The sequence below is a fragment of the Camelus dromedarius genome, chromosome 7, assembly GCF_036321535.1.
Source record: "Camelus dromedarius isolate mCamDro1 chromosome 7, mCamDro1.pat, whole genome shotgun sequence".
NCBI lineage: Eukaryota > Metazoa > Chordata > Mammalia > Artiodactyla > Camelidae > Camelus > Camelus dromedarius.
The window spans coordinates 33,394,728-33,422,633 of record NC_087442.1 but is presented as its reverse complement, the minus strand read 5'-3'; the positions used below and the strand labels follow the sequence as shown (position 1 = coordinate 33,422,633).

Below are 27,906 nucleotides of genomic sequence, written 5' to 3'. Positions count from 1 at the left end.
AGGCCTTTTTATTATGGTATTCTTACGTAATAAGGACAAGGCTTACTTTAGTCAATAACGAAAAAATTCATTTTGGCACAAGCCATCTTTGTGTAAAGATCAAACAAAGGCAATGTTGTGCAAGCTGTTATTTTCTTTGTAGTGTTTTGTAGAACAATCAATATCAATCCAGAGAGAAGACTACTTAGGTGGGAAAAGGTGCTATTCATATTGTAATTAGGCTTGTACAATCGAAATACTTGTGGGTTCAGTGGTCATGAAAATGATCCAGAAATGCTCTAAAATCAATTAATGTTGAGAAATAATCAGGAGGACATTGACAAAGACCTTTAAATAGGTTTTGGTATTTAACTACACAGAAGCTTTTAGACAATGACTTGCTTAGCGCTGAGTTACATAAATGTTGTAAGTTTAACATGCATCTCACAAAATTAAAAGCCAGGCTTTATTAGCAATGGATTTTGTAGTACTGTCAAATATACCTCTCATTTTATGAAAATCAGGGAGAAATCAGGCATGTAGACAGTTTGTCCAGCTGGCAAAAGCAGCACTCAACTATCCCTTTTGTACATGTGGCAGTTAGTTATTTACACAGCTTCTTGTTCCAGGTAACGATATGCTGATGACAGGAGTAAAGACAGAAATAATCAAGATTAATCAGGTAATTTTATTTATTATTTACCATTCAGCAGCAACCAACATGAACATCTGAGCTAACAGAATCTCTTGAAATGTTCTGCTATACAGCTGCTTCAGAAATACACGCACGTGATCAACTGCCAAAAAATCTTTTTTGAAAAAAATGGCTTCAAGAGCAAGTAACACTGATTTATACTGTGCCCAAGCACTAGTCAACAAATCTATTAAATTACAGAGGAAAAGGAAATCAAAGAAGCTTTGTTATCTTATACATATCACCCTATTTAAATGGAGGGAAAGCTTTACTTCTTTAAAGCAAGAGAAATATGGATCCTCCTATATATAGATAGATATATATTTTAAGGATGTGATTACAAACACAAAGTGTTATCATCAAAAGCAAAAGCTAGTTCAAGAAATTTCCAATGGAAAAACTTGCAAGATACAAAGCTAAAATTCATATGTTCCTTTTCGCAATTATGAATACTTTCACTAAACATAAATATTTTAACATATATTAATTTTTCTGACATTCAAAATTGTAAAGTCAATATGGCAGAATTATTGTTAAAAGCACATATGTACAAATATTCTTTTACATAAAGTATTTGGCATAATTATAACAATCATACTGCATCCACAACTGTTTGCTTTTATTTTTACTTTTTTTTAAACACATAATGGTATCTCTTATTAAAATTAACCAGTTATGTACAAAAATACTTGAACATTTATTATAGAAAACCTCTATAACCAGCCTCAACAGCGTATACCTGCTGAATGGTTTCATTAAGGGAATATAAAAAAGTGGTCACTGCCTTCCAGGTAAGCTATCAACAAAAACAAACACGGTTAAACCAAAATGAGCTTCCCAACAAAAGAGGGAAAATATTCAACAGTATGATTTAAAATACAGTTCATATCTATTGTCAATTGAGTGTTATAAACAGTCAGTAAAGAAAACAAAGATACAAAATACATTTCTACATACAAGGTGCTTTTTTTTTTTTTTCACACTCCTACCACTGTGGCATTAGCGTCCCTATCTAGACCTAAGATGCTATGTTGCAATATTCAAGCTAGAGCCATCCTCCTTCAACAAAAGGACAACAGGATTAGCTAAGAAGACAAGCTCCACTGGTAATAATGGAGAGTTAAGAGGAATTTCTCATTTTGTGCAGGATTTAAAGTTAATGCCCTTGCCTTTCGAAAGTCCTTTTGCCATTTAATCATGCTAATATATTTTCTCTACAGCTTCCCCCCCCCCTTCATTTACTCTATTGATTTAATACTGTCCTGTATCGATTCCTGAATTCTTGTTAATGGGACACATTAATTTGTGCCTACTTAATACATGAACATCTGCTCTTCGTCAATGACAAATTTGGTAGAGGAAACTATCAAGTAAGGAAGCACAAGATTCAAGTAAACATTTCTCTTGGGGTCTTTTGCTTAATCTACCTGATCGGAACTCTGGAAGTAAATTGCACCTTGAAAAGAAACACAGTAGATACCACGGTGTCAGGGTACTAAAGGATTTCCCAGCCAACTTGCAGAGTTTTAAGTTTTAAGAACGTAGACAGCCGTCGTCAAATGTCAAACGCAACCTTGAAGAAGTATTTTGTTTCAAGAACAAAATCACTTCCAGTCCCAGTCCTTGAAACCCCTTAAGTATAATGTCTCACCAGCCTGGTTTTAATTTTTTAACCCTGATGTGCATCAGTATGCTCAGAGAGAAAAAGCCAGAAATCTCACCTTATTTATAGAAGTCTTCTAAAGTAAGGACCCTTGTGTTAGGATGTGCACTGACTCAGTAAGCGTTCTCCAAGTATCAAGTACTCAGTAAAAAGTATACAACATTATCACACTTTGTAATGTTCGACAATATCGTATTGGTTTTGAGAGTCAACTAACTACGTAAAAAAAGGTGAACGTAAAAAGATACAAAAGAAGTCATCTTTATCACTATTTATCACTTTGAAATGAGAAACGTTTTAATGACATCCAGCCATACTCGTAACATCTGGCGTTTTAGATCAGTAACTGAACATTGTGCAACACTCTATGAATAAGCGAGTTGTAATTCCATTCATGTAAAGACAAATCGGAGTAAGTGATTAAAGTGCCTACACTAAATGTCTTCTCATCACACTTCTTATTTCTTGTAAACGGCAGAGAATTCATCGCAGGGAGCGAGCAAAGGGCCTTATAACTGCGAGACTTTGCGGGGCAGGGGCCGGGGCCGCGGGCCGGGCTCAGTCCTCCGGGTCCCGTTCTCCAGGTGGCCCGCCCGCGCCGCCAGGGGCTTGGGGGGCAGCGCGGGCGGCTCGGCGGCGACGGGGATGGAGAGGCTGTGAGGGAGCGGCACCGGGCGCCGCAGAGTCCGCTCGTACACGCTGTACGGCGGCGGCGTCTTGCTCTCCCTGCGCACCGGCTCCTCCGGCCCGCCGTAGCTCGGCCCCGGCCCCGGCGCCGACGGTTCGTGCACCTGGTTTTCAAAGCCTGAGGTTTCCGACGTGCTACACCGGCTGAGGGAAGAAATCCCACTGCTGTAGCTGCCCGACAGGACAGGGGAGTTGGAGATCAGTCCTGGGGAGTGATACTCCACCGGAGACGGGGTGAAAGGCGGCACGGAGCCCTGCTCGAGGGGAGGAGGAGACGGGGAGACAGCAGAGAGTCACCAGCACTGTGACGAGCTCAGCCGGGTCCCCCACAAATTGGTAAGTTGAAGCCCTACCCGTCCCCACCCGCCACCACATCTCAGAATGCCACTGCTCTTGGAGCTAGGTAGGTAGGGCCTTGAAGGAGGCGGTAAGTTCAAATGAGGCCCTCAGGGTGGACCCCACTCCAATCTGACTGCTGTCCTTTGTATTTCTTTTTCTTTTAAGAGACACCAAAGAAACAAGCACACACACAAGAGGCAACTGAGGACAGAGGGAGAAGCTGGCCGTTGGCAAGCCAAGGAGAGAGGCCTCAGGAGAAGCCAACCCTGCTGACCTTGGACTTCCAGCCTCCAGAGCTGTGAGAAGATAAATGTCTGCTGCTGAAGCCCTCCCAGTCTGGGGTGGTTTGTTGTGGCAGCCCTGGGAGACTCGTGGTGACACACCCAGACTCAAATCTGAGTGTTGGGCTCAGCACAGGACACGTACAACAGGCCTTCATCTACCAGGCTCACCAGTCACTCAGGTCACCTCACTGCCCGCTCTACTCCTCATCACAGTCAGGAGAGAAAGCAGATCAAAGTAAGCAGGGAGAAAAGGCAGAGGCCGATCATTAGCCCCATGGTTTAAAAGATGGGAAACTGGCAAAAAAAAAAAAAAAAAAAGCCCATTGAGGGTACCATTTCTTTTTCTAGATCAGCAGGACATGTGCTCAGCACTGCAGAAGAGGCTGCAGGCTGCGGGACATGGGGGTAGGACTCCCCACAGAGACCTTAGGAGGCGGCAGGGGAGGTCCTGCAGGCCTGGACTGGAGTCTTCTGCGCCCACGCCAGACCCTTGAGCTGCAGCTGCGTGTTGGGAGCCCTCAGGCTCTAGGGTGAGTGATGAGCTGTTGCATCTACAGTGTTTTTTAAAAGCCTTAGTTGTTAATTTTTTAAGTCAGAAGATGTCCCATCTAAGGCCAGATTGTTGGCATTTTATTAAGCACTGGAAGTTCCAGCAGCAGTGACTCACTTTCTCTTATAGGAGGTCATCTTTTGAAGCTGAGCAGGGGCTTTGGACTGTGGGACTCTGGGATTCCTGCCCCCATGGCCCACTGACTCCTCCTGGCTGCCTTCACTCATCTGGTCCCTGTCTGGCTCCTCCAGCTTTGGAATTGGCTACTTCCCTAACTGGGGTCTTCAGAGAGGCTGTGTGGAAAAAGGGTTCCACTGGGGAGTGCTGCACCCTACGTATGCCTAGAGTCCATTCAAAGCATATTAGCTTGTTAAAGTCCTGCAGTGAAGAAACCTGACTTTGTTCAGCCCAGTGTTTTCTAAACTTACTTGACCCTAGACCTTTTTGTTGTTGTTCATCACATAATGGCCTGTAAAAATAACGCACCGTGGAACATACCTTGAGAAACGTTATCCTAGATTAACTTGACCTTGGTTTCTCTTTTTAAACAACATAATGCTGGTAGACGCAAATCCTTTCCTTGAGCAGGAGTCTAAAATTGAGCATGGTCAATTAAGAGAGCCCAATTCACTGCTGTTTTTTTGTTTTTTTTGTTTTTTTTTTTTAAATTAGACCCTAAGTTCAAAATAAGGCAGGTAAGCTCAGTCTTCTCCACGGGTTAACTCCATCATTTAATTGCTAGGGAAAAAGAGCTCAGTTAAGGAGTTTTCTGCATTCTCGGCACAGTGGAGCTAGTAACTTGGTAGCACTGTGCCCTCTAATGTAACCCAGGAGTCACAGCACAAATGGTCCACCCATTTTTCGCTTCAAACCCCATTTGTAAAGAGCTGGTTCCAAGGCTACTTCTGGCCTGTAAGAACATACAGGCAGGGCTGTGGGGAGACAGTACACACCACTTTGCTAACTGGGACTATCTGGTGGCTGCTTGCACAATTTTAGCCCCTCAGTTCTTTGTATTTTTTAAGGATCAATCTGTAGGACTCCTTATCATCTTACTAGTTTGCACAACCAAGCTGAATAATGCGTATGTTAATTCCGCTGCAACATGTGGGGGTCTCTGCGAGTAAGGGGATATGTAAAGGTGTGGAAACACCATGCTGCTTTTGTTCCCATCACATCAGGGTGACAGTGTCTGACTTCCAGGGTGAATGCAGTCATGTGGACTTTGTGATGAGTGGCTGCACTACAGAGTGACAACAGAACCAGCAAATGATCTACACTCACTAGCAAATTCCTACACCCTAAATGTTGGTAATGCAAACAAAATCACATTGCTTTGTGATTTTCTCTGGGGGTGCGGTTTCCTTCCAGATTCTCAATCCTGTCAGCAGCAATCCCCAGCCTCACAGATGCACTGGGTCACAACCTGCCCCTAGGTATTTGTAGGAGCTAATTTATCTTTTTCTTTCATTAGTTGGTAATATCTCATCCACAAGAAGGACACGGAGCTTGAAAATCCTAAGTCATTCAGGTACGAAATCATTCTTCCAACACTCACTTCAGTCTTATACTAGCCTCTGGTGCAGCAGCTCTGAACATCTACCTCTGATGTACTGAAAATCCTTGCAGCCAGTCTGATTCAATTTGGATAGAGGCTAAACATTATTCTTTACCTTCACGAGGGATTTTGTGTGTTTAGAGATGTTAAATAGACTAAGTCTACGCACCAAATCAAATATCTGACCTTTAAAGCTTGCGAGTTTGTTTCCCAGAAATTTTAAAATTCATTTTACTGCCTTGTTTTTCATTATCAAGTATGTCTCTCTAATGTAAATGAAAGCCTTGGTATAAAATGTTAAGAGAAAAAAAATGGGCTTGGCAGAATGGATGAGGCTGATGGAAAAAAAAGCACTGGAGAAATTACCTAGTAGATCTGGATTATTGATGTTTTTCAATTTAAGTGTGTGTTTTTGATGTCCCTTAAACCAAAAGACCAGGCTGAGAATGCCTTAGGAGGTACATAGGGACTATTTCTTTCCTAATTCAGTGTATATACTCACTCTGGTTTGTACATTCCACCATCTGGAGAGAAAGGCTAAGATTCTGAAAACAAATGGCTGCATTCACGAGCAGGCTCCCCAACGTGCAAGTCTCCCCCTTCTTTATATGTTCTTTGCCTGGTCTGTGCAGCTGAAAGCACCTCATTGATGTACCAGGGATGAGTCTCAGAGAAAAAAGTAACATGGGGCCGGTCTCTATCCTCAGTCTAAATAAGAGCCTGTACCTTTAATGGCGATCTCCCGGCAGGTGAGGGGGATACTGATGTCGTGTGTCTCGCAGGTGACGCTGTAAACAGAGAGATCGTTTCAGTTCAGAAGAACCAGACAGCTGACTACCTCCAAAAGCCCTCTGTGTGTACAAACCCATATGGATGATGCAGTGCACGAGGACCTCCTGGGCAAGAGGTGTTGGGGAGCCCACCCAAAACAGATTCCTCACAAACGATGGGAGAATTGGTGAAAAGTCACTAGTGCCTACCTGACACTTTAACCAAAGTGACAGAGCCCCAAACTGATCCAACGACCTTTCCACTTCCTCAAAGTCCAAATGCTTCTCTGCTGCTTGGTCTGTTTCAAAAGGTGCTTTTAGGTGCAAGGTGCCAGGGGGTAGACTTGGGAAAATAGCTGTTGACTTTTGTCCAAGTAGGAATGAGAGGACCCAGGTCACTTGGGCAGCCTAGAAGAGGTTCCTGGGAATAATATATTGACACCCGCCTCCAATTCCACACCCCCAACGCTCCTGAATGCCAGAAAACCCTCGGCTATGTCCATACAAGAGGTAAGAAGTTTTCACTTTCTCCCCCTCATGTCTGTCCTCGGGTCTTCCCTTTACCTCTGGGGGGTGGTACCCTGTGGATTTCATCATCATGGCAAAGAAGGTCCTCTTTTTGTTTCTCCCACCAGATTTTCAAGCCCTACACCTGGGATAGTGTGTGCAGCTTGTGGGTCAAAGCTAGCTCCCTAAGGCATAACCACATGTGCTAAAAGCCTGCTATGACACCGTGATACTGCCAACACGGTGAGTTCAGCCCAGTTTTCCAGTTCCATCTGCAGAAGGTTCAGTAAGCTCAAGGTGTGCTGCTCCGCCCTCCAGTGGTCACAGTGCGGTGTGAGACTCATAGGAAAATGACAGAAGGGCTGAAGGGAAGAAAGACTGACCGATCCCCCCAACAGTGACCACACACGATGACATGAGGACAGACCGTGACAGCAATCAGTGCAGAAGGGAAGGCAGCCCTGCCAGGTGAACTGGGGAGAGGGACGGTCTCCTGAGCGCCCTGGGCCTGAGGGAACAGGGAGGGTGGTCGGTGCCCACACTGGGGTTGTGTGGCCTCCATCTTGCACACCAGGGCCGGCTGTCAGCGCGTCAGGCCCCACCGCCACTGTCAGTTCCCTGTCCCGTCAACTGTGGGTGTGGAGTACGGAAGAAAATCAGGTATGTAGAGAGAAGCAGCTCTGGACTGGGAATGGCATTTCTGGGAGAAGTCGAGGTTTCCTGTTGCTTGGGACCCTCGTGGTCTCAAGCGGTCTGACCACCACTGTAGATGCCACAGCAGCCCCTACATCCGCTGCCTGTTCAAGGATGATGCTCTGGAAAGGCTGTCCCACAGAGACCTGAAATAGTTCTATCAGCATCCTTGTCTACATGTTTGAATTGGCCCTAGAATCCAAGTACCACGAATATTATTGTTCCTTAGAAAAATGCTTTAGAAGTTCTCAACTTGAGGGACACACCAGGTTTAAGTTGCCTGAATAATCTAGACATCATAAATAAAATACCGATTGCTTGGTTGATGGATCTTAAAGGTCCAGGGGTGCACTGACCTACTAATGCAGATGATCAATCAAGGCTAAAGTTATTTCTTGCTCTGTTTAAAGATCTCACACATCTTTCCAAATCTAGTGGTAGGGGTCGAGGTATAGCTTAGTGGTAGAGTGCTTGCCTCGCATGCACGAGGTCCTGGGTTCAATCCCCATTACCTCCACTAAATAAATAAATAAACCTAATTACCTCTCCCCCAAAACAAAAGCAAAAACAAAAAACCCCAAATCTATTGGCATCTTTTAGCTTTGGTGAATATAAAACAAATTGGGTAGCACACTATTTTAAAAAGAGAGAAAGTAATTTTTCTTTTCTTAGTTAAAAAAAAAAGATTAGATTCTAAATCAATCCAGAAAAATCTATGAAAAAAAGTGTCGTATTTTCTCTTGCCTTTAGGTGAGTTGCAGTTGTAAAGCTTTAAAACTACTCTAAATATACCTTAAATGTTATAAAGACTCTCCCCATCACCAGGATACAGACAGTCAGCAGAGCAGGGTAGCTCCTCTTAAAAACTGCCCCCTTCCCATGCAGGTCACCAAGCAACAGCTTGTTCAGGAGGAAAGGGGACCTGTTACTGTTAAGGAACTTGCTTTGTGAGTTTTTAAGAATAATTTTCAGTGGTTCTAAGTCTACAAAGGTTTGGTAAAATACAGACACTAGGGTCTTGCCCCAAAATAGTAAAACTCAGGTTCTGTAGGTCTGAGGTTAAGCCCAAGAACGTGCTGCTTAAACTGCTGCCCTAGGGGATGCGGTGTCTCAGATGAACCCTTTGAGAAACACGACCCTTGAATACAGACCTCTCTCAGCAGCAGGTAACTATGAGTGCAAGGTTAGCTGTTCCCCACAAGCCTCTCAAAATTACAGTTAATTCTATCCAGGGACAGCCCGAAACTGTGGTGTTGGTCCTGAATAAAGTGGTTGGAGTTAGCAGAGGCTGAGAAGAATGAAGTGGCTCAAGTGAAGGACAGAGAAAATGCTCGTGGCTCAGCAAAGCGAGGGTGCCCCCCAAATTTCGAGGGTGGTACCCAGGAAATGAACATTCTACAGGTTCTGCCCATGGAGTACTAGGAATAGCGCACTGTTTGACTTAGTGTAACAGAAGTTCAGGAAAGAAGGGGAACACTGCCACCGAATTATGTTGCTACTAAGAAGGTTTTTACCTTGGACATCAAGTGCCTACCTTTTTGAGGAATTCAGGTCAAGGTGGAGTAGTCAGTAAGAATTAATTTATAAAAGTGCTTGTTAAATGCTTCAAATACCCACCAGTCTGTGTGGGTCTTGGAGGGACAGGGGGAGAGATAAGTTTCCCACTGTCCGACATGTTCTTGGCTTCTTTCCCACTGTCCAGGCTCCAGCTGCTAGGGGTGGGATTCACAGCTGGAAGGGAATAACACAGCTAAAAACATGCGGTCTAGTTTGCCCTTCAAACATTTGAAATCTTAGAAGTCAGAATTTTCCAGAATGAAAAAATTCAACTAGATTTATATATAAATTCCTAAATACCAAACCTTATTTAATTAATTGCCTACCTCACAGTTACTGGTGACATTTAATTGGGTGATAACATGTCTCCTCTCTATTTCCCTCAAGCAGTCAAACAGAACTACAAATCTCTGCACGATAGTGTAGAAACTTGTTGAGAATTACAAATGTGTTTCGATGTCGTGTAACAGATGGAAGATGACTATTTTAAAACTTGATTTTTTTGTGGAAATTTCTGGAAAATGGCACTCTAAAATGAGGAAGGCAGTGGCCCGCTAGTATTTCCACTATGTGGCAGAATTACTGGGAGGAACAGCCACATCACACCCTTGTTCCTGAGTCAATGGACTGTGCTGAAGAACGTCCTAAAAACAAATAATTTGGAATACTGACAATATCATCCCTTTTTTGTAATCTGTCTGCTCCACGCTTAGGTAAAATGCAGAAATATGGAGCAACCCCATTAGGAACAAGGGCAAGACACATTAGGTTATAAATAGCCCCTGTGCGATGAGGTTTACAGAATCAAGTCTTTAGAGATTTCCAGCAGCTTGCTCCCTGAACAGACACTGCCACCTGGTGGACACATCCAGAATTTCAATACTTTTTTTTTTTTTTTAATATTACTGCTCTCACTGGACAGAAGGAGCACTCATAAAATACTTTTTCTCCGTTCCTTTTAAATGTGCTTTTCTTTGGCAGAAAAGTGAGGGGGGAAAAATAGCACATTCCTAAGTTCTGCTGACATAGACCAATATTTGACTTGTAACTTTACAGCAAAATGTGTGTTTTAAAATAATTTTGGCTCTGGGTCTTGCTAATTTCTATCTCCTAGGCAAAGTTTTAACGTATGGGTGGATTCACATAATATAGTTGAGATCTCAATGAGGGTAATTAAAACGCACTTTACACAGGCATTGCATTCGTGACTTAATTCACGGGCTTGTGGGACTACTCTGATTTTTGAGGCTTGACCCCTGCAGTGGACAGGTGCCCAGTGGCCAGCCCCCACCCTGCTAGCTGAGGAACTCAGTCACTCTGCTCTTCCTCCTCTGCTGTGTTGCACAGACTGACGCTAACTGGCTATTAACTAACTGCTAGGCCTGTGTTTGTTTCTAATTTTTCACGTGACCTTGAGGCAGGGCACACTCCATTATGCACTGGATTGCAATTCTTAAATAGCACCTGAGTCACCACACACAACAGATGAGCTGGCAGAATGAGGAGGACTCTGAAAAGGGGGACAAAGAGTGGGACCAGGGGATCAAGCTGGGAAGGTGCTTGTTTTCATCTTGCTGGACAAGGAGACTAATTGGCAACTTTGTTTCAGGTAGTGCAGAAATTGCCTTGACGACTCAGTGAATGACACCAAAAGCCATTAAACGGAGGAGCCCCTACCTTGCTCAGAGTTCTGCTGTTAAATCCTACAAGAAAACAGTTTGTGAGGAAGGCATCAGAAAGAACTGTCTTCCATTCATCCCCTAAAAAGCCAATTAGTTTCGATCGTTAATGGTCTAGAGACCTGCCTTCCACACATACACATGGGAGACTGGAGAAGATGAGGACAAACAAACCCTTACACATTCCGGGACGGAAGAAGGGGCTGACTTTGTACCCACCTTTCTCAGGTGCTGAAAGATTTGGGTCACTGCGTGGCAAGGCCCCGTCTCCAATGTGATTAAACAGCAGCCTCTGGAAAGGTACGAGAATCTATTTTTAACAGTAGGATACACTGACATGTGAGACTTTCTAGAATATGAGATGATTATTACTGAACCTTTTCAGTAAAAAAAAAAAAATTTTCTTACATGGTAACAATGAGCCTAGGAACAAAGAATTCAATTACATTTAAGAGCAAAAGGGGAGAAGAGTCTTAGGTTTCAAACAGTGTTTTAAATGGTGTTTTTAAAAGTCTATACTAGAATTTAAATATAAAATGGTAAATGTTTTTGTGATAAAATGTAAGGGAAAAATAAACAGTAGTTAAGCTATGGTTCTCTTTATAAATATAAATGCTAGACTGGCAATATAAAATGCAAGTGAGAATTAAGGGAGAAACATTAGCTCAAAAAAATCTCTCGTGAATGGACTTCACATTTAAAATCCTAGACTAGGTTAAAACATATGAAATGGTCACTATGTTAGAATTTTTAACCCACAAAAATGCCAGTTTTACATGGTTCTACCTAATACATGAAACAAAAAGGTGCCAAGTCCTTAAAAGTAGATACACCAGAGCAGTGTGTATTACTGAAATTTTGGCAACATACACACTGCGTCAAAAATTTTACCAAAGGTGGAAGACTTATGAGGCTAATCAAGGAAGCCCTTCAGGGTCCCCCATGCTGGCAACATGCGCTCCACGAGCAGATGGAGCAAGGCGTGAAATTCCCCTGCAATGTCAAGTGACTCCCAGTTGGCTGGTTCTGCCAAATGCACTCAGATATAATTCCTGCGAGATGTCAGTGCTGTGCAGATGAGGTGCCCTGGGACTTTGGGGAAGATCACATGAATCACAAAGATAAACCCATCAGGCCAAATCCCACTCACTCTCATCCATTTCCAGAGGCAGCCACAGACTTCTGGCAGGATGGTAGAAAAACAGAGGAATGAGCTGGAGTATAAGTCACTGTTTTTCTCTGCTCCTGAGTTACTCCCAATCGATCTGAAAAACTCAGGGCTCCACATGTATCTTCAACTTTGAAACCCTTCTTCAAAGCCCTTGTAGGGCCCAGAGGGTCCAAGCCCTGGCCCTGCTCTCATTCCCTGTCTGCGGGGGAATGGGAGGACCATGTGCCCTGAAAGGGAGGCCCGAAGGCTCAGTGCCTTAGGAAGGGCACACAGGCAGACAGAAATGCCCTTCTCACCGGGGATGAAAGGAGTCCACGGCTGCTCTCTCAGATTAGCTAGAGGCAAAAAGAGAGACAGCTGGGCAGCCAGGCTTCTCCTCAAGGGTCTCTGGCTAATGCAAGAAGTTCCTCCCAATTTCTGCGTGCAAACAGCCCCCCCGCCCCCCAAAACATTTACCATTTTATATTTAAATACTAGTATAGACTTTTAAAAACACCATTTAAAACACTGTTTGAAACCTAAGACTCTCCTCCCCTTTTGCTCTTAAATGTAATTGAATTCTTTGTTCCGAGGCTCATTGTTACCATATAGTCAAGTAGCAGCAATGAACCGCAGAGTCAGATCAAGGAGGGTAAAACATCTCCCACCTCCCTCAGCTTTACTGCCCAGCAGCTACCCCCTGTATCTACACTCGATCTCTGGCCATACAGAAACGCCTAGCAGGCCCAGGGCAGAGGTGCCCTCTTCACCCAGCAGGACGTGTTGTCAACACAGCCCATCTGGTGGTCTCTTGACGAGTCCCATGGGTCTCTGCAGAGGGACGTAAGCCACCCCCAGACTCTCCCTTGTTTCCCAGTATTTCCACCCGACAAGGACTACCTGAGAAGGTTCCACGGGGGTCGGATAGATGGCACTGCAGGGCCTCTCTCTTGGGGACAGGCAAGAGTTTTCTCTGGAATGTTTGTGTTTATCAGACAACAAAGGAGAAGCTGGGAAGAGAGGAAAGAAAAAAAGGCTGTCAGCGTGGACGTGGGGCCGGCCCGGCCCGTGTGGAGGAGAGAGCCGCTGCAGCTGCTGGGGGCTGCAAGGTTCTCTGGGCCCCGAGCCCACCCTACACCCGGGCACTGACCTCTGGCACTCGATGGAGCAGAACTTGTCACATTAGGCGAAGCAGAGTGAGTAGAACTCAAACTTGAGGTAGATGGACTTGGCTGGAAACAGATGGAAGCTTTTAGAATACGCAGCTTACGGGCTGCAGACAACACTGATACATTTGAAACAAAATCACCATTTTTTTCCCAAATTAAAAACATTTGGCCTCTTTATTAGTAAGAAAGAAAAAAAGAAAAAGAAAAGAAAGAAAAAAAAAAGAAAGTCCATTAAGAAATACAGAAAAATCTCACCAACTCAGACTGATAAGGAGGCCCGTCCAGATTAGTCAAGAATCCGTCCGAGATTCTGACTCCTGCCAAAGGGATGCTCTGGTGTTCGTTTCAGCTACACGCATCCTATGACTTAGGACTGGGGAGCAGCTCACTCCCTGACTAAAGCACAAGGCAGGTAAACAGGGGAGCGCTTCCAAAAGGCTGAGAACGTGCCTTCTCATTTTCCCCAATACGTTCAAAGCATGAATTTAACAGTGTGTATGTATTACGTCCCTTTTCCAAAGATACTGGTGAGGAAAACTTCAGCTGAGTCTTACTGAATTATTATAAATGCCTCATTTGCCACGTGTGTTCTCAATACAAATTTTTGTTGCAAGAGGTACACTGACTCTAAAATTCCTATGTTTTTTCTTTTGTTTAAAAAAAATTATTATGGAAAATTTCCAACATGTACCTACACAGAGAGATCTTACAATGGACCCCTAAACTATATCATCTTAAATCAAAACAAAACAAAACAAAACCCAGAAATGCTAAGAGGCATCTAGTCGGTGATGACAAGCTCCAGGAGTCCTGGACTGAAGACTGGGATCAGAGGCAGAGCCCAACGCGACCCCTGCTCACTCCTGTCTTCTCAGAGCAGATGAGGCAGCTTTGAGAGAATCATCTTTGTAGACCCCAGAGACCCAGAAGGCAACACAAGCGTTGAAAGGTTTGTCCTTAAGTCAAGTTCTCACTTGAAGGTCTGTTCATAAGCACAGCAGAGGGAACAGAAACTCTCAGGATGGAGACAGAAAGGAAATAAACACGACCAGACAAAAAAGCCAATCAAGTACCTGCATGTTAAAGACTTCATCAGAGCTTTCTGATTGCCCTGTAATATTGCTTACTTCAGCAGACGCTTGTGAGGACAGTGAGGAGGAAGAGTATCGGTTGACAGCTGGGTAACTTAATGGGCTGTTTCGGGGGGAAAGAAAATGCTCATTAACTCAGTCTCTCTATTGGACTTTATCACATGCTGGCGTGGTATAAAACCAAATGGAAAAAAAAATCTACATCCCATTTTGTCATCGCCTGTGTGCCTCAATGTAATCAAATGTTTGAGCTTATTTATTTCTCATGCTGTTACTGTTTTACCCGTGGCAGCTGTCTGCCGCTGCCTCGAGGGTTAATTATTTCATTAAGAAATAGCGTATTTGACAAATTGTGCCATAAAGAAAAAGAGAATCATTGCAGATCATCTTGTGGGGATGCCAGATTGTGAGATAATTCAGGATACGACTTACCTGCGTCTAGGAATTACCCTGGTACCATCTGGGCTCATGGAAGCAGGTGCAGAGTTTCTACACACGCGAGGGCTTCCGTTAGGAAAATGGACTGGACTGGCTTGTATACAAGCAGAGAACTCCTAAAGAGGGAGAAAAGAGAATATTTTAGAATAGGAATTATGTGGGCAAAACAACTCGTGAGATATTTCGCCACACTTGATGTGCATTCTACGCATTGTGAAATCTTTACATAGGGACCTGTTAAGTTTCAGTATTAAGTTTTCCTCTCATGGACTTTTTTTGATTTCGTAAAAGTGGAGCATGGCAAATAGAAGTTAATGCAATTTTAGTATTTGAGGGCTCTCTGGTAAAATGGTGCAGTTTGGTAGAAAAACCAAAAGATGTCACTATTGGATACTTCATCATCCCTCTAACAAAAAGCCAATGGCAGAGGTCAGACTGCCCCCTAATGGACTTTGTATACACACCTGTATCCCTAAGCTGGACTTCATCACAAAGAACTGGTCGACCAGCTTTTTGTGAAGGGGTCTCATATCTTGAGGTACAAACTTCTCGTGTACAGCCAAGCCAAATTCCAAAATCTGTGCCTGGATAGTAACATAAGGAAAAAAGTCCACATTAACAAGTACCTCCTCTAAGTGCCTGCTGGGGACTCAAGCCCCACACCATGCATTTTCATGCATTACTGCTAGTCTCTCAATTTGATGCAACAGGAACAATCCTTAATGTCCAGGTGAGGATAATGAGGAGCAGCAAAATCCTGTGTGCACTAAAGGACGAATGGGATTTGAACTTAGGTCTCTGATTCCAAAGACTTGATTTTCCTACTACTCCGAGTTTCTCTGCCTTGTATTTTTGATCTATAACAGCCCCTTTACACAGCTGCACGTCCCTCTGGCCCCTTCCTGCCCTTCTCGGGATAGGGGGGTGCAGCGAAGGGGGCTCCCTGTTAGTAGGGCCAGGCGGTCCTCCCCAGGGCTCTCTTTTCTGGATGGCAGCCTCTTCGCTATGTTATCCTTCTCTCCCTTCCATCAGGTTTGTCTGTGCCCGTCCCTCCCTCTCCCAGATTTTCAGAATCTGTCAGGGAGGAAGGAATATGTGAACAGGGATTCTCTAACACTTGCTAGGCTTCTTGTTTTTGTTTAAATAAAAATATATTATTCTTGTTCACTTATTATAACACAAAAAGGGAACAGCTCTTACTCTTAAAAAAAGTTTTCCTGCAGTGAGGACCTACACAGAGAAGAATATAAACATTCACGTTTTCTTTGTTCAACTGTCAATAGTGCTTAATCCCTTTGATTTGAGTAGCAGCTGCCTTTGACATTTTTTAAAAATGCCCCCACACGACAGTGGTCAAAAGAGCAAACTCCATAGGCTGAGAGAAAAACAAACCACCCATCACTACAACAGTCTTTTATCTTTACAGCCTGTGAAGATTCAAGTCTGAAAGCTCAGGTCAACCAGGACTGACAGCGGAGGGTTGGAGCATCCAGCCCCTTCCTAAGGAGTCAGAACTGAGGCAGCTTCTGCTGTGGTTGCCCAACCACCACAGCACATCTGCATGAAGACAAAAATACCCTGAAATCAACATCAAGGACAACTTTGAAAGGAAGAGCTGGAGAGGAGTGTGTGTCTGCGGCACAGAGGGCAAGGGGCTCTCTGCGGTCAGGGTGGAAGGGATGCAGGAGCTGAGTCCAAGCATAGGAAGGGGCCCCTGCCCTCTCCATTTCAGACACTGGCTGGGAGGGGCCTCCGTTCTGTCCAGGGAATGTTGCAGCTTGGGTTCTCCTGGAATGAGGCTCCGGCATGGACATCAGGCTGTTTATTGGAGGGTATGCTTGGGATCCCTGCCTGTGGAAGGGAGGGAGGGAGGGGCAGAAGCGGGACTTGACCAAAGAAGAAACTGACCTGCACGACAGCCTGTCAGCCCTTGCCGACCCCAGCAGAGCTCTGGACCTTTAAGGGTCTGTCAGTTGCACTGTGTTGGGTGCAACCAGCCAGGCTCTGTATCTCCTCCTCAGTTGCTGGATGTGGGCCATGCAGGCAGGAGGGGGTCTCAGGCTAGGTGGCTGTCTGCAGGAGGCAATCCCTGCAGGACTGAAAGCTGAAGGGGTCTTCCAGCAGGTGGGACCACACGTCCTTTCTGCAGGAGCACTGGGGCAGTGCATCTCCATGTCTACTAGACAGTGCCCTCTCCAGCCCAACCCCCTTTCTACGGTCCCACAAAGACAAGGGGACTTGCCCAAGGTCACAGGGCTGTCACCTGCACCACCTGGCTTGTGATAGGATCTAATGCCCCCCTAGGCGACAGCTCTTTCCACAAAGCCCCATGAACATAATCAGGCAGGATGTGGAGGAAACAAAGGTTCCTCGATTTCATTTTCCTTGAGAGGTTTCTTCTTAGTCCTTTTGGTTTTAACTCTAGGGAAAGAATTCAGCCAGCCTGAACACAGCAGATGAGAATCCTGGGGTGAGGCAAACCACTCACAGAGACCGTGCTACAAAATAGATACTTTTAAGAATCAACAAAGGCTCAAGTCATTCCATTATCCTGAGTACCGGGTAACCTACGCTGCTCACGTCACTTCCGGTATCTACATCGTCCCCAGGGCCACGCGGAGAATTTGACTGATTTTGTATTTCCTTGCAGGTCTACTTCAGGTAATTCCTCTCTCCTTTCCAGAAGCAGGACAACTGACCCTCTTTGAGCCATGGTCCTTGCCCACGGCCACTTCTCTCCTTTCAGTATTAAGCTTTCTAGACTGAGCCTACAAACCACAAAGTCCGGACTAAAACCAGATACAACCTCATCGTTTCCTAAGTCAAAAGAGTATGCTTTTTGTGTGTATTACTTTGGTATTATCAAGTAGAAAGAGATGCTTTGGTCACATTTTATCATACATATTCCATTTTTCAGGAGTCTGAAATGTCTTTATTTCCTGTTGAACCCAGCCTCCCATCAGAGGTTTTTCAAATCATTTGCAGCCAGGAGCTATCAGTAGGGGCAGAGCAGGCAACAGAGTATTCACTCTGGTTCTTTGTACTTGATGGAACCAAATACGCAAAAATAAACTATGCTTCTTTGGTGGAGAAAAGGATGAGGTTGGATCTAGTTCGGTACATATCATATTAGTCTATAGGCTTAAGTCTGCACAACGTAATACTGTTTTAAAACAAAGGGTATTTTTTGATTGCCCACTTCCTCATTATAACATTTAGGCAAGAATCTCACTCATTCATTTGCTCATTCATTCATTTTGAGTTGGCCAGAACTTACTTGATTCCGAAATCTTGAGTGAAAAGTTGGCCTCAAGTCTTTGGGGAGAGAGCATTCAAAGCACGTTCAGAAAGACTGCATGCAGCTGTTTGTTACAAGGGGCTGCCATAGTCTACTTACCATTTTTTTGGGTTTGTTTGTTTGTTTCTTTTTGCATCAAAGTGGAAAGAGACAGTAGAAATTAGCAAATTGGGATACGTTACAAGTGAATCTGTAACCCCTGACTGCTAGCTTCAGATAGATCAGCGATGTAGAAAACCAGGTAGACGGGACTCTGGGTAAGCAAGCACGTATCTACCCCAAAGAGGGAGAAGGTGATGGATTTCTGCCCCTCTTACCTGCTCAAGCATCAGCTCTCTTAACCGGGCAATCTTCTCTCCATCTTCAGGGTGACTTAAGATATATTCTTTGACAAAGAATGCCTAATAAGAGAAGGGAGAGTTGGTTTACTTCAGGAGAGATACAAAGGAAGTAAAAGACACAGTTGTTTTTGAAGACATCCTTAAAGAAATGACACCAGTATATACCACTTTTGAAGGCAGATGGAGTGATTCAGAGTGGGGTCAGCTGGTCAGATGGGAATATAAGGAAACAGTTGTTAAAGGGGAAACAGGGATTGTATATAATCCTTGTATCTTTTGTAAAACAAACAAATAGCAAATCCAATTCAATAAGCTTTATCCCATTACATCCTAAAATAGTTTTAAGATTCAGAATGATCAAGATGGTGGCCTCACTGTCCAAGCTAAGGTGCCCTTCTGTTTAAAACTAAGGCAGCAGATGAAAGTCCACTTAAAGAATCTTCCAAACAAGATCAGATTTTTCAATGTCTGTGCACCTCTTTGCTCAGGGAAATGTTTTAGGTAGACATTTATTAAACAATCCTGAAACCCTCACTACTTTTATTCATCCAAGAAGACAGACAGACAGACACACACACACTGTTATCCTCAAAATATCACATTGGGAAATGGAGTAAGTGTGCATCACAAATGACTGTATGTTTGCTCTATTTAACAAAGAAATCTGTTTGTGTTCATTGTAGTGCTATGTTAACAGGCCAGTATGTGTGCATATTCTGAAAAAGGACTTCTGAAACCTTAAGAAATCACATCTGAAAACTTGCAGACAATAATACCTAATCCTCACCTCTTGATACCTGCAGACAATAATACCTAATCCTCACCTCTTGATACCTGGAAACTCCACCATTAACCGCAGCATCTATAACTCCATTCAGGCACATGGTCAGGGGATTAATATTCTGCATCTGTCTTGTCTGACACTGACTAATCAGAGTCTTCAGCTGCTGATTCTTATTTTCCAATACTTCAATTGCATTTTCCAGAGGACTCATTTCTACCTGAGAACAAATGAGCATAAATATATAATGGATTGTGTGACATTCAAGAGGAAAGACAAAGTAGATTATCCATGTTCCGAATTATCTGTGCTCCTCCTTGGCTCCCATCACTGTTTCCACCAGGGGCCATCCAACAGAATAGACAAGGATGTGGAAGACAAATTAGCTGTTCATTAGAGAGGTCTGGAAAGAGAAGGTGATTATATTTATTGGTTGAAATGTGGAATCAGCAACCATCAATTATATACTCACCCTGCAACAATCAATTTAATCCCTGAGAGAAAATTCAAGCATTTTAGGTCTTTTAAAACTTGTTTTTCTTTTCTTTTGAAGGGCTAAGTATTCAGGGGCCCTGCATATTATTAGCACCTTTCTAGATGCTTGCTTAATGCAGAGTACCCAGGAGATGCAAAGATGCATTTACAGATCCTCTGATATCAAGGAGATTTCAGCCCAGTTGGGAAGATGGGTCATACGCCCATATGGACCCCAGATGCATACAGAACAGTACCATAAGGTGGCACAGGATGGCACACAGTTGGGAGTTACAGAAAATAAGATAATCATATATGCCACAGGGTCTATTTGATGAAGGAGAGCCAAAGAGAATAATAATGACTTAAAAATTCTGGGTCGTATGAGAGACCTAATCGTGAAAATGAGGAAAGCGCTCTTCATATGTACAGCACTGTGACTGTCAGTGTCATTGACATTCTCTTTGAAGAGAAGGTCTGCCAAGCTCTCAGCTGTCCAGGAATTCAAGCTTACAATAAGCACATTTAAATATTGGTTCTTTCAGTTAAGGAAACAAATTAAGAGTTTTTCAAGGTGACTTAGATTATCTTAAACCAACACTGAAAAGTACTAGAATAATCTATGTCAAAATTCAGAATGTACATTCATCAAAAAACACTATAAAAGGGATGGAAAGATAAGCCAGAAGTAGAAGATATTTGTAATATGTAAAACCATCAAACAGCCTATGTCCCAGCGTAGAGTCAATAGAGTTCTCTTTATTCTGGACATAGAGAGAATAAAGAACTCTAACAAACCATAAAGAAAAAGGCAATCAACCCAATTAAAAATGAACAAAAGACTCAGGCACTCTACAAAGGAAGAAACCCAAATGACCAGTCAACATAGGAAAAGGGGTTGAACTTCATTTGTGATCAAAGAAGTGGAAAGCAATACCACCACGACCTACTATCAAGCACTCACCAGAATGGCAAAAACAAGTATGACGATAGCAAATGAGAGTGAGAATGTGAGCAAGTGAAGCTCTCAGTTCCTGCTGCTAGAAGTTCAAATTGGTTCAATCACTTTGGAAAACAGTTTGGCATTATTTATTATATTTTATAATCCAGCAAGTCTACTCCTCGACATCTATTTGAGGAAAAGTAGAGAAGGAGATGTGCATATATGTGCATCAGAAAACATGTACAGAAATGTTCATCATCATCTCCAAAATCCGTGTCCATCAACAGTAGAATGCATAAGCATACTGTAGTATGTGGATACAGTGGACTATTATACAGCAATGAAAACAAACTTAAGTTATGTATGAGAACATGGACTAATACAACAGATGCGAGTTATAGTAGAATACACACAGTATGACATGGTTATATGGGCATGCCTCATTTTGTTGTGCTTTGCTTTACTGTGCTTCACAGATACTGTGCTTTTTACAAATTGAAGGTTTGTCACAACCCTCCACTAAGTCCATTAGTGCCGTTTTTGAAACAGCATTTGCTTACATCATATCTCTGTGTCACATTTTGGCAAATTTTGCAATATTTCAAACTTTTTCATTATTATATTTGTTATGATGATCTGTGATCGGTGATCCTCGATGTTACTCGTCATTGTTTTGGCATTTTTTAAGCAATAAAGTAATTAAGGTATCTACACTGTTTTTTAGACATAATGCTACTACACACAATATACTATAGTATCATGTCAACATCACTTTTATATGCACTGGGGAACTAACAGATCTGTGGGACTTGCTTTATTGTGGTGGTCTGGAACTGAACCCACAACATCCCTGAGGTATGCCTGTATAAAGTTCAAACCCAGGCAAAACTATACTGACTTGTTTAAGGAGGCATCTGAAGGTAATAAACGAAGCACAGGAATGGATACCATAAAAGTTAGGATAAGGGAGTCGTAATTGGGAAAGGATGCACAGGAGGCCCACAAGATACTACTGGCAATGTTCTGTTTCTTTACCTGAATGGTGGTAAACAGGTTTTTATTTTCCAATTATTTAGGACATTAAACTTTTGTTTTATGATCACAAAAGCTAAATCATAAAGAAGAAGTCTGAGAGCTCTGATGAACTGAAAGTTAAAAAGTGAACAAAACATCTTAGAAACAGAAAGCAGAACAGTGGTTGCCAGGCTCTGGGGGGAGGGAGGAAGGGAAATTATTAGTTAATGGATATTACACAGCAACGTGCATATAGTTAATAATACTGTCCTATACATTTAAAAATGGTTAAGATGGTAACTTTTGTGTATTTTTGACTATAATTATAAAAAAAGAAAGTCATACCTTTAAAATTCAAATGCTATTAATATGAAGAAAATTTTTAAAAGTAAATCAAATAAAATACAATAAACACAGGCAAAAGACAAATAACAGCTTGGGAATATACTTCCAAGGTTTTTTTTCCAGATGAATTATCAATATATCTCAAATACTGAAGAAAACTAGACAAAGAATAGGAATCAGTACATTCACACACGCACACACGAGTAAATAAATATATAAAAACATATCATCTTCAACAAATGCCAAAAAACCCTACTATAATCATTTTTGAGCTAGTATTTGGAAGGATTAAAATAATATACAACACCCAGTGTTGGAGGGGATGCTGGGGAAGTGGCTATTCCCAAGGACAGTTACCTCCTCCAGACACGGCAGAAACTGATACACACCACTGCTGATCCATGAATCAAAGGTTGCACTGTGGACCCTCTGAGAGCTCAATTCACTTCTTATTCTAAAGACATGGTCAAAGAAGTGTGCAAAGAATGATGTGTAAAGATGTTCATCAAGGAATTATTTTCCTTTGGTCCCAGACTGTGATCTTTAAATACTGTTTACGACTCAACAGAATTGGAGTCATTGGGGAAATGGTTGCTTTCTGGTCTGGGGCAGGATTGCACAGGTGACCCTGGTCTACCTAGTCATGCCAGAAAGCGAGGAAGGCCTTAAAGCAGCTGGCTTGTGGTCCACTCAGTCTCTTTACTGGAGGGATGTCCTTGGGGAACAGAAGAGAAAGCAGGTGACCTCGTCTTATCTCCTTGTTAATCGAAACTTCAAATTAAATTAGACAGACCAACTGCTAGGAGGAAGAGATAGTATCTATGGAATGCTCTTAGCAGGAGGTCTCTGGCTAAAGGACTGCTTATACTAAATAAACCCAGAGTCCATAAGGCATGCTTCCCTGGAGAAGGTCCCTGAGAAGTCTGACAACTCCCTGGGGAACAAAATGGAATGTGTCACAGTATATTTCATACTTCAAATGTGCCCCCTGTATGAGGAACTCTGTGAGCTTTATTTAGAGACTCCAACTATTAGACCAGATTATTACTATTGATTAGGGGAAGAAGGACCTGGAAGACAAGGCTTGAGGTCTCAGCTGTCTCCCTGCTTCATTGGAGCCTCTTGATTGCCTTAAAATTATTAGTAAAGCTCGATGCTGACTCCTATGCCTGATTTGACAACCGGTCCTATGTGTTAGCTCAGTGCCAAAGACAGCTTGGAAACTGCCAAAAAGACTGAGGACCCAATCTGAAGAGACTCCCAATGGGCAAAACAGAACAATTGAAAATTAGGAAGAATAATAACTGCAGTGGATTGAAACAAACCAAATACATTTAAATCCATGAGTTACTATTGGTACTAAAAACAAAACCAACCCAACAAAAACCTCTCCAATCACTTTCAAAGGATGTTGTTAGGGAGCCAAATTATTTTGAAAACTAGAAAATAAAGGAAAGAAACAGAGCATTATCCTTCTTTCCTAGACCTCAGGGTAATCAGATAGTTGATGAGGGGATGTTTCTCTTTAGAGAAGTATTCCAATCAATAAACAAAGAAAGAATGATAAAATATCACCATTTGTAACCCCTAACAGGCTGGATAGGAGCAATGATCATCACTGGCTGCCAACCAGAGCATATAACACCACCTATCAAGTATTCATGCAAAAAATAATAAAAAATAAAATAACAACATCTTATCAAGCTTCTAGATCTAACCACCAATATAAAAAAAAAAAAAGGAACAAAGAAACACGCTAAATGATCCCACTGATTCGCAGTCTGCAAAATTCAGACTTAAGGGAACACTTCAGGGTAGACAACCTAGTTTCTTTAACAAAAAAAAACTGCAAGAAAAAAAAAAGTAATTCGGGGGGACCTTACAGATCAAATGGGGTCTAGGAGGTATTTCAACCAATTGCATTGTATGGCCCTTGCTTGGGTCCAGATTCAAACAAGAAATGCAAAACCAAATGAAAACCTATAAAATAAAGACTCAGAGAAGTGTGAGTGGACTGGATATTTTGTGATCAAGAAATCACTGTTAAAATTTTTAGATGCAATAATGGTATCCAGGTTATGTTTTCTGTTAACATACAGACTAAAATCTTACACAGATGAAATATGATGTCTGAGATTTACTTCAAAATAAACCAGTGGGAAAGGGAATGCAGAGAGGTGTAGAGGAAACAAAATTGGCCTTTTGGATAGTTGCTGAAGTAAAATGATGGGTAAACCAGGTTCATTATATCTTTTCTCTATTTTTATACGATATAACTTTAGTTTGAAAAGGACACTGGCGGCTGTGTACAGAAGGCAGCAGGGGGAGGGCAGAAAGGCAGAAGCAGGTGACCCCTTAGGTGACTACTGCAGAAATCAGGCACTAGATGGCGCTATCAGCATGGAGGTGACGAGTGGTTGGATTCTGGGCAATTTTGAAAGCAGAGCTGCACACTTTTCTGATAGTTATGATGTGGGGTGTGGTAATATTGGCATTATCTTTAGCTGGAGTTTTAAAAAGTATTATTTATACATTCTTTTAACAGCTTTTTCATCTTGTTTAAAAGTTTTTAAATAAGCTTATTTTTAATCAAAAAAAATATTGTTTTGAAAACAGTAAAAACAACTCCTGAGGAAGCAGTAGTTCAAAGGCATTATCATCTTTGAAAGAACAGGATAATACATTCTGGGTGACAACTCAGAGGACCAAGCCCACAAGCTCATCTGAAATCTTTGGTGCCAGATGTCTCAGAATTCAGAATTTTTCAGATTTTAGAAAGGTAATATAGGGCACATATATTAGGTAATCCTCAAGCAGGGTCCGGGGAAGTTCCCTTTAATCAAATGCATTAATATTTCTGTAGTACAGCATATAAATAGTCATATAAGTGAGATACAGATCATAAATAGGTCCTAGGTAAGATCAGGTTAGGTTTATTGCCAACTGAATTTTGGAGCCAAACATATGAAAAACTCTTTTGGTACCAAACATATGAAAAACTCTTTTGGTATTCAGAATCTTCTAGGTTTTGGCCTGGTGCACAAGGAATTTCAATTCAGTGTGGCATGTATGTATTAAGTACCTACTATGTGCCCTGATCTTCAGGACCTTCTGCACTAGGAATTAAAGCAGTAAACCAACAACTTTAATAGAAGGTGGGGAATATGCCACGTAGTGGGAACAAGAGAAAGACAGGAGGCTGTCAGAAGTGGGCTGTGTTTAGGGAACAAAACAGCCCAGTTTGACTTGTTCTGTTTGACAGAATATAAGACTGCATATTCTAATAAGGGAGGCAGCCTACGTTTGAAAGGTTGTGTTTAGTAATGCCCCTTTAATCATTAGCAGCATACTACTTTTTATTATCGGGGTGTGTGTGTGTGTGTGTGTGTGTGTGTGTGTGTCTGTGTGTGTGTGTGTCTGTGTGTATGATTTCCAAAGTTAGGAACGTTGGTGAGACTTCACAGAATTTACCACTCTGGGTAGTAAGCAGCTGAGAAGGCTCTCTGAATCATCAGTGCAGCATGGATGACTAAGAACATTTCTGTGGGCTGGGCCCATGCCAATCAGCAGGAAGCAAAACAATAAGACTTTCTGAACACAGCTTTCAGCGGCCTCTCCTCTTCCATGGAAGCCATGGGCTTTGTGGACCTTTGATTCAGACCTGACAAGAATGCAACCACACTGATGGGGTCTGCTGAACTGAGTTCCATTTGTTAAGGGAGCTGTTTGCATTTTTTTGGCCCTGTCAAATGAAAATGCCATTACATCCGTAGTGTGATAGAACAGGGTAAGCTGAGGGTGGTGTCAGTGCTTGGAGAGATTTCAGGGAGGACAAGCCACTGGTGGAAGATAATTTGGGAAGGAAGTGCTCCTGTAAGGTTGGGAGGGATGCACATAACTGGCTACGGAGTCAGAAAACTCTGGGTTACAGTCTCTCCTTTTTTTAGTATCTTGCTATGGGACCTCTGGCAAAGGCTTTTAACCTCTTGTCAAAACTTGTGAAAATGGGGATAAAAACACGTACCTTGTAGCTCTGATATGTTGATGAAATAAGATAACGTGGGTAAGTCTCCCACGGGCCTGGCACGGGCTAAGCAGTGAAGGTCACAGAGGGAGAGTAGTTAGGAGAGCTGGAATTCCAGTTCTTCTAACTCAAGGGCCAGAGTCATGTACAGGCGCCATCAGAGCTATTTTTGAGGACTCCTTCTGGCCGGCTGAGATGGGTCCACAATAACGTTCCCCTTCCAGCTTTGGTCCTAACAGCCAGTATCACAAACATGCACTAACTTACTTATGAGTGCTTCCAGGGACTTCGAGTCCAAAGCAGAAGCAACGAATACATGGCCTGACCACAGGTGAGCAGCTGTGACAAGAAAGGACTTCAGAATAAGCTCGCATCCTTACCACTTCACGCTTCTCCACCTCAAACCAGCGGGAAATTCCAGGTAAACTCTGCACCAGGTATAACGATGTTCTCTCCACCCAGAGACTCTGCGAATTACAAAACAAATTAAGTCCCCAAGTTACCCTTCCTCCTAGTTACTGAGCTATGACTAACGTTTGCCATTCCATGTGATCAAGCTTTCGTTTTCTGTCAGCTTGTCTTGAGTATCCCTTCCAGCACCTCGGCAATTCCTTTGCACTCAGGAAGCTATCACCGTAAGACATGCTGAAGCTTATGTTAATTCTACTGTATATCACCTGGAACTTTTTTCTGTGTAGAATAAATGGTCTAGTCCAGGTAGCAAGCTTAAAAATACAGAAACAGGCCATTGCCTTATTTTCTTTACTGTTTCTCTGAATTTCTAATTTAAACCTTCTCCACTCCTCAAGGGGTCTAGCTATTTTTGTCTGGAAGGGGTACTAGTGTCAGCCAGTCCACAAGGGATTAGAGTAACAGAATCCTCAAGGAGGAAAGAGTTTTTGGAATCACACAGCCTGACCTTTCTATTCTAAAGATGACAACACCTAGCCTCCAAGAGGCACTGTGACCTGCTCAAAGCCACGTTCTCATCCTCTGCAGAGCTGGCCCTAGAACCCCTGCCCCAGAACTTCCGACTTCTCCATTGGCTCAGCCACTGTGCCACACTCTCTTGTGTGGATCTGCACTGCTGTAACCCAGGAGGAGCTGTATTTAGGAGCTGGGGCTCCCTCTGGCCAGGATGAGCAACCCCATGACATGAGCACCCCCTTTCAGAAGAGCTGTGGTGGATGACAAGTTTCTCTTTTGTCAACTGGGCTTCTGCACCTCTGCCTCATGTCTCTTATTTATACCCAGTGTAGCCCCACGTGGATAATACACTTTACAGAATTCCTAAGAGTGCCACCAATTCAACAACAACAAATGGATTTCTTTGCACCAGCCAAGCTATACTGAGGTGAACAGAACAGAGGCCCTGGGGCAGAAGCCCCACGTGTTCTAATGGTGTCAGGGAGGTGAGCAGAGGCAGGAATGCTCCAGGTGCTGAGGGAAAACAGAGGAGAAAGCAGGCAGGCACGCTATCCCTGTGGGAGGAGGACGGCACTTCTCAGAGGAGGTGACATGTGAGCGGAATTTTGAAGAGTGAGTAGGAGTTTGCCAGGCGTTGAGCGGGGGAAGCAGCGCAGGCAGCAGCCGGCGCGGAGCCGCGAGAGGCTGATGAAAGGGAAAGAGATGAAGGGAAAAGTCTGGTAATGCTGGAGCGGATGGGGGTGGGTGAGTGGGCTGTGGTGGAGACGAGGCTTCTGGAAGGGCAGTTTGAAGCCAGGTGCTGAGGGCTCTGAGCAGAGGAATAAAGAGCCAGATTTATATTTACGGGAATTGCCACACCATTGATAAATATTTAAAGTGATGGCCAAGAGGACACATGGTGCAGCAGCGAAAGCAATGGAGGTGTCAGAGGGAGCAGGTTCTGGCACAGCG

The 27,906-nt window shown here is 43.0% G+C and overlaps 1 protein-coding gene and 1 non-coding gene across 4 annotated transcripts in view; one reads left to right on the top strand and one right to left on the bottom strand.

Annotated features, from left to right (window-relative positions):
- Nucleotides 1-647: 647 nt before the first annotated feature.
- Nucleotides 648-27,906, bottom strand: part of DOCK4 (dedicator of cytokinesis 4) — a 405,833-nt gene continuing 378,574 nt past the window's right edge. For 2 of the 3 annotated variants that reach the window (XM_031455220.2, XM_031455219.2), the window contains exons 41-52: nucleotides 26,409-26,495; nucleotides 19,272-19,448; nucleotides 18,424-18,507; nucleotides 15,273-15,392; nucleotides 14,803-14,924; nucleotides 14,353-14,473; nucleotides 13,261-13,342; nucleotides 13,011-13,120; nucleotides 11,180-11,252; nucleotides 9,342-9,455; nucleotides 6,481-6,542; nucleotides 648-3,277 (exon numbers count right to left, since the gene is read on the bottom strand). In XM_031455220.2, coding sequence (XP_031311080.1) covers nucleotides 2,846-3,277; nucleotides 6,481-6,542; nucleotides 9,342-9,455; nucleotides 11,180-11,252; nucleotides 13,011-13,120; nucleotides 13,261-13,342; nucleotides 14,353-14,473; nucleotides 14,803-14,924; nucleotides 15,273-15,392; nucleotides 18,424-18,507; nucleotides 19,272-19,448; nucleotides 26,409-26,495 — 1,584 coding nt within the window. In that variant the 3' untranslated portion in view covers nucleotides 648-2,845. The remainder of the gene's footprint in view (nucleotides 3,278-6,480; nucleotides 6,543-9,341; nucleotides 9,456-11,179; nucleotides 11,253-13,010; nucleotides 13,121-13,260; nucleotides 13,343-14,352; nucleotides 14,474-14,802; nucleotides 14,925-15,272; nucleotides 15,393-18,423; nucleotides 18,508-19,271; nucleotides 19,449-26,408; nucleotides 26,496-27,906) is intronic. The other variant, XM_031455221.2, reaches the window with a different exon arrangement.
- On the top strand, nucleotides 8,170-8,241 carry TRNAA-CGC (transfer RNA alanine (anticodon CGC)). The gene has a single exon. It is a non-coding gene; the product is annotated as a tRNA-Ala (tRNA).